At 37.9% G+C, this 6,547-nt stretch overlaps 1 protein-coding gene across 1 annotated transcript; it reads right to left on the reverse strand.

Moving 5' to 3' along the window:
• Positions 1–835: 835 nt before the first annotated feature.
• AK88_02127 (uncharacterized protein) lies at positions 836–5,690 on the reverse strand (the record flags this gene model as incomplete). Its single annotated transcript, XM_012479761.1, has 12 exons — positions 836–1,189; positions 1,387–1,468; positions 1,560–1,615; positions 1,751–1,836; positions 1,969–2,049; positions 2,244–2,409; positions 2,575–2,700; positions 2,898–3,044; positions 3,162–3,232; positions 3,398–3,478; positions 3,675–3,737; positions 3,941–5,690. 12 exons carry the CDS (start codon positions 5,688–5,690, stop codon positions 836–838), a joined length of 3,063 nt encoding a protein of 1,020 aa, XP_012335184.1.
• Positions 5,691–6,547: the final 857 nt, after the last annotated feature.

Raw genomic sequence — 6,547 nt, forward strand, 5'->3', positions numbered from 1 at the left:
GTTCGTCGCTAACGTATTCTCGTACACTTGGAGATGAAAAAAAAAAAAAAAAAAAAAAAGAAACGCATTAACACTCCTAGCCGAGTTTGTAAACTGGGCAGCTCATCGCAACTCACGTACACGCATGCCATTTTTGCACATTTTTTCCATACCCCCACCGTTGCGTACACGCATACTCAAAGTCGAAAGAGTCCATGTGCAAATGGAAGCTAATTGTGTTTATGTCATCATCACAATGTTAAGAAGTTGGCAAAAAAATATAGGTTGGTGGTGCTAATGCTGGTGCACGTAGGAAAAAAAAAAAAAAAATTTCACCATATTATTTAAAAAAAGGTGTAAAAAATTTTACAATTTAAACGCCAAAGGAAGGATATATATGACAATTGTGTAAATATACCCATGTCAAAAAAAAAGGGAGAAAAGAAAAAAAAAAAAATGTACACAACTTATTTATAAATTTTATGCACATAAATTAAAATTGAAGAAAAAATGTGTTTAATTAATCAGGACGTGTGAAAGCAGTAACGCGATAAACACATTTGAAGTTTGGTCCCTCTGTAGTAACTTCTTATGAAAAAAAAAAAAAAAAAGCTAAACAGAAGAATAATATAATTGTAAATTGTTCTTGTGGGTGTCCATCCCTCATAAGGCCATTTTGTTTAGGATAACAATATGTACGTTAAAAAAAAATTACACCCTTTTTTTAATTCTCAGTTGTTGTACTCTTCTGTTTTATATGTCCAACCATATGGACGTACATTTTTTTCCCCATTTTCTTGGTGAAGCCATTTTTGTAAGTTCCCATTTTGCCTTCACATATGAGTCCACGTTTTTATCACTTCTTTACAGTCTTGGTACCAGTGAGGGAGCTACTTGAACATATCAGTTGGACAATATTTGCCCCCTCCTTCTTCGTAATCGTTTCCTTCTTTTCCAATTTTTCTGGGTCCTTTAGTGCTTCTTCTTTTTTCATGTTGTCCTTACTTAATAATTTTGCTTGATATGATTTTTCTTTCCTTTTTATTTTCTCTTCCTTTTTTAAATTTTCTCTGTCCATTCGTTTTTGTCTCTTTGCTTGTTCCATTTTTTGTGTAATTAGGTTTAGCTTTCTTTTGCGGATGTCATAAATTTTGGACAGCAGTTGTTCGTTCTTAAATAATTTAATTCCTTCTTCCGAGGCCATCCATTTCTGCGGCAAAAAAAAAAACAAAAAAAAAAAAATGCACGCAAATAAAATAAACTACGTGGTGATGAACCTACTGTGCGTGAATCACAAATCAAATGAGAAGCCAGTACGGTCTTTGTTCTGTTCAGATCGTCCCTGTTACACACACCCTGATGAGGGTGTTTCCCCATCCATCTACAAATGCCAAAATTAAGTATTACCTTTCTGTTATCCTCGCACTTTTTGTACACCAAATAAGTCTTGAACTTGCGCTCCGTATCGGCCTTCGTTAGGTGCTCATTTCTAAGAGAAAAAAAATAAAAATAACGCCAACTTAGTGAATCGGCCGCATAACGTTGCATTGTTGAATTGCAACAGTTAAAACTAATTTTACTTGAGCTTGAACTGGTCCACTAGAACATCCTTCTTCGTTGCCTTCCCATGAGAATGCTACAAAAAAAAAAAAAAAACGTATACACAGAAATAATTGCAATGTGAAAATGAAAAAAAAAAAAAAAAAAATACAGACACTGTAACGCTTAGTTGTAAGTACTTTCGCGATATAACTCTGCGACGCTCACTCACCTTTATTAATTTCTTAATATCATAATTGTCCAAAGTGTTTTTCGGATTGTTCCTTTCGGAGAGGTATATGAAGGGGTTATTCTCTTCTGCCAAATGGGGGAAGAAAAATATGCACACGTTTGGGAAAGCCGCGTAGATATTATTCAGCACAAATTAATATCATGAATTGTTAAGCACGTGATATAAAAGCATAAAGGAGAAAAATCGGTCGTGATTACTTCCCCAAGACATGTACTGGCATCCGTAAATGTTCTCCTTGTATATCAGGTTGAACTCCTTCCACGTGTCTTTGTTAATTACTGCGCAAGGTGAAAAGGAGGAATGTAAATTAGTATACAAAAGAAAAAAAAAATTTGTGTGTCGAACAAAAGTGCGTACAAATTCAACCCCCCAAATGTACTTATATTGTGCGTATTTGCTTTTAACATATTTCCATTTTATCATTTGAAGGTTTTCCATTTCATTTATTTTTTGCCTTGGTTGAGCCACTTACTGTCGTAATTGCGCTTGGGGTTCCCTTCAAATTTCCACTCCCAATTAAACAATGAGAAGAAGTGAATGTCCTGACTGGTTGGCACTGTTATTGGCGTTATGTCGATGTCCCTATTCAGTTCATTATCTGGAACGATGAACATGTCTTGAGAGCTTCCATCACTTTCCTATAGATGTTGTAGGGTTGTGATTGAGAGAGGTGTGTGTAGAGGGAGCGTGTCTATGCTGTACTTGATCCCTACCGCATGGCAATGTGTTTAAGTATTCAATTCAGCGATGCATAAACATCAACATGTGTGAGGGGGCAAGAATCCCCCATATGAAAAGTCTACCGTTTCGTTTTCCTCATTCTCCGTTGTAAGATCAATGGTCTCAAACTTCTCGTAGTAATCCTCATTCGTGTCATTCTCATATTCCATGTCATCATTGTAATAATAAGGGAGCAAATTGATGTTGTCCTGAAATAAAAACGCCGGTTGTGGTGTACGTAGGTGTGAGAAATTTACATTTGTGGCCACATGTACATGGAAACTAATACGTTCCATAATACGCACGCCCATGTAGCGAAACGTGCGACAAAAAAAATGACGGTCTTAAAAATGAGGGGTACGCAATGAAGGGAAAAATATAATAAATAACAATATTAATTTATTACGTCTAAAACTTTATGCACCAGGAGGGACATGTATGGCCTAGTCCACGAATTGTCGTAGAAATAGAAGGTCCTGATGTAGTGCGAATTTTTCAGCTTGGAGTAAAATTCGTTGTCTTCCCAAAGCTTGGATCTCACTCCCTTTTCATTCTGCATGTGAACCGTTGGAAGGACAAGAAAAAGAAAATGTGAAGCACTTATTCCAAGTTGGTAGTAAAATATGTGTGGTAATAAATCCACGTAAGCATATTCGAAAATTTTCTTCACCTGTATGATTAACTTGCTTCCATCAATGCTGTCAACCGACGGGATTTCCTCAACGAATTCCTTATTGTCCACTGCGGGTTTCAGTTTAGGAGGCACGAAAAATAATAAAAAAAAACACACTTGTAAGGATGATCACAGGGGGGTTATTAAAAACTGCTACATGTTCTCACGCATGCACCTGCGCAGCATCGCGTGGGCATATTAATATGGCTAGACGCATCTCGTGCTTAACACACCATATACTTTGAAGTAATCCACAACTGTCCTTTTGTGACTTTCGCATATGTTCTCGTAGTCCGCGAGAAGTTTTTGCTTATCTGAGTAGAGGGGCAGGTTGAAAAAAAAAGGCATGACGTGTATAGTGTGAATGTGGTACATGATGAACGTGGGGAATGCATAAGGCTGTGCATTCATACATGGGGTGCAGAAGCGCAGTGTTATTCGAACACTCTCTAGCTCCCTTATTTTTCCCCCTTTCATTTCTGTTAGCGTTGCTGTCTGTTTATGTCGTACCGAAACTGCAACTGCCTTTAAATATATGACTCGACTCTGTGGGGCCCGTTCGGTTGCACGTGACTGAAAACGGAGGGAAGAGGAAGAGTGCGGGTGTTGTACACACTGTTCAGGAGTACACACAAATGGGCAAATGAGCAAAGAAGTACTCTAGAACGATCATTGGTGCATCTACGGAGAGTTATTCGCTGACATGCACGATCGGCACATACGGGGGAGCCCCCTTGCCTCCCCCGCGGCGACGCCACAACTCCGCGTGTTCATACATATGGGTAACTGGTTTTGGGCTTCCAACAATTTGTCCCGGAGGGCTTCGTTAAAACTGAGGACATTGGCGATTGGGTATTTAATGACTTGTTCTGAGTTTTCATTCGAATTGGCAGAATTTACTGCCTGATTTTTTTTCATTGTAAGCCATGACAGTATTAAGTTCTGCTGCTTGGGCTTTTTCTCTTCAGTCTTATTCTGTGGTACAGTGCTGTCCAACTTGGTAATAGTTGCGATTTTTTTTTCTTCCAAAAATTTGGCGTCTTCTATTTTTTTTTTCTTTTCCTCTAGTTTTTTCACATCCATTTTTTTTTTGATGATTTTTTTTTTTTCAATTAGAATTTTTTTGCATCTTTTTTCAGATTCGAAATATTGTTTCTTTTTTAGCTCATTTAAATAATCATGTATTTTGATGATGCTCTGTAGATCCCTACTCAGAATGGAATTTTTTAATTTGACTAAAGTTTTATATATTTTGCTTAAGTTACTTCTGAACTCTTTGAAGTATTTAAATACTTCTTTATAGTACGAAGGGAATATGTCGTAGTTGTCATTTTCCCAAACCCATAGACATTCCTTTTCGTTATTTTCATGTTTACTGACATTCATTTTTTTCATATTATCTCCTAGACTTTTCCTGCTGAGTAGAATGGGGATGCTTGCGAGGAGGTCCTCCCTACTGATATGGATGTTATAGTTTTTCTTCTCAGTATCCTCAGAGTAGTACTCCTCATCGGAGAAATTATCCATCGATTGGTGGCATTGATTTTGGTGACTTTGTTCATTTTCGTTAGATCCCTTCAACGACATGTCGTTCTCTTCCCCGCTTTTGTTTTTATCTTGTTCGTTCAGCGCAAAAGTAGGGTTGTCTCCTGCCTTATCAGAACTGGGTGCGGTGTTTATAGGGAACTTATCACGTACTATTTCATCATTGTTGAGGACGTAAAATAATAATTCGACCAACTCGGATAATGTGTGGGAGGACCCTTCACAAAGGTATCTGATGATGTACTTTTCCTTTGTGCTGAGTTTTATAGAATTAAACATAATACTAGATTTTTCAATAGTGTTCAACATTTCATCATCTTCATTCTCATTATAAGCGATACTTTTTATTTTGTTGATTCTTTTAACATTGTTAAGGATACTGTAACAAGGAAGTTGATTATTCAGTAAACTTCCAATTTCGGAATTGATACTTGGCAAAGTTTCGATCCATTTATTTAGTTGTTCATTATTTTCTGCACTCAACACTTCACCATTGTTAATACTTTGTAGTTTTATAAATTTTGACGAACTCTTTTTTTTCAATTCGATATTATTTTTCTGAGTCCTGAGGATTGAAGAACTGTTGGTGGAGCTGTCTAGCTCGTAAAACACATGGTCTTGGTCTAAATTCGATGAGCCATCCTTATCTACATTTGTGTAAACATCCATTTCGTCTGCACCGTCATTATCTTTACTGTTATTATTGTTGCCATTTTCTGAACCTTTTTTTTTCCCTTTACTTTCCTTTATTTTTTTTTTATCATTTGAGGTTTTGTGTGTCTCATCTTTTTTCCCTTGCGTCGTTTTTTTTGAGCCTTTCTTTTTGGTCTCTATTTCTGCACTGGCGGGACCGCATTTGTCGAATTCAATTTCTTCGTCGAAGCACAGAACGGATCGCCCGCTCAGTATCCGCTCCTTAACATCGTTCGTTTTTTTTTTCCCTTTCTTTTCGTTAACCTTCTTTTTGCCCGTGTTTTCCATTTGCGCTCCTTTTGACTCGCGACAGCGGGTTGGCAAATGTCCCCCGTTTTGCGAATCTCCGCCTGTTCGCCTTTTCGCGTATTCCGGCGCGTAATTAATCTACTGGGGTGTCTCTAAGGTGATATTTCTTTTTCCCCTCGACACACCTCTAAATACGTTCGGAAGAGGGGCCAATGCGTTTTTTGCTCAAGCGTGGCGTGGAAATCATTTCGCATGGGTGCAACCGAAATTGCACACGGTTTTACACTTGCTTCGGAGAACAAACGCGAGATGCTTGTACATGTATGCAGGCATGTACGTATGTAGGTGGGCACGTGCGTGCTGCTGGTTCGCATGCAAGTGTGGGTGTGAATTTTGCAAGGGGCATACACACGTATACATGCGCATAAGGTGTACGCGCGTGGGGAAAGTGTTTATAACAGAAGGTTCACGGCACTCGTTTGGGTGTCCCCATTTGGCGCCGTTCTTAATTACAGGGAACCTAGGGGGTGTACGTTCGGTAGATGGTCACCCCTTGGGTGTGTATTCGGATGTGCTGTATCCCCAAGTGGTGTGTGCTCAGGGAAGAAATATCCATTTAATGTGTGCTTTGTGGAAACGTACTTAAAATGGGGTTTGCCATAAAGGGTTTAAAAATGGAAAACAGGGGAAAAAATGAAAAAATAAGCATTAAATAGCTTTCTTCTCCCGTTTTGTTCAGAAAATGGATAATTCCCCTCATGTGACAAAATTCTTTAATTTCCTTTTTCCTTTTTTCAGCACATGAAAAGATGTTACACGGAAAAAAAAAAAAAAAATTTTTATCCTTTTTCACATTTTCATGAACTTCTTTTATAATTGTATGACTCTTTTTTTTT

Source organism: Plasmodium fragile (genome assembly GCF_000956335.1).
Source record: "Plasmodium fragile strain nilgiri unplaced genomic scaffold supercont1.20, whole genome shotgun sequence".
Lineage (NCBI taxonomy): Eukaryota > Apicomplexa > Aconoidasida > Haemosporida > Plasmodiidae > Plasmodium > Plasmodium fragile.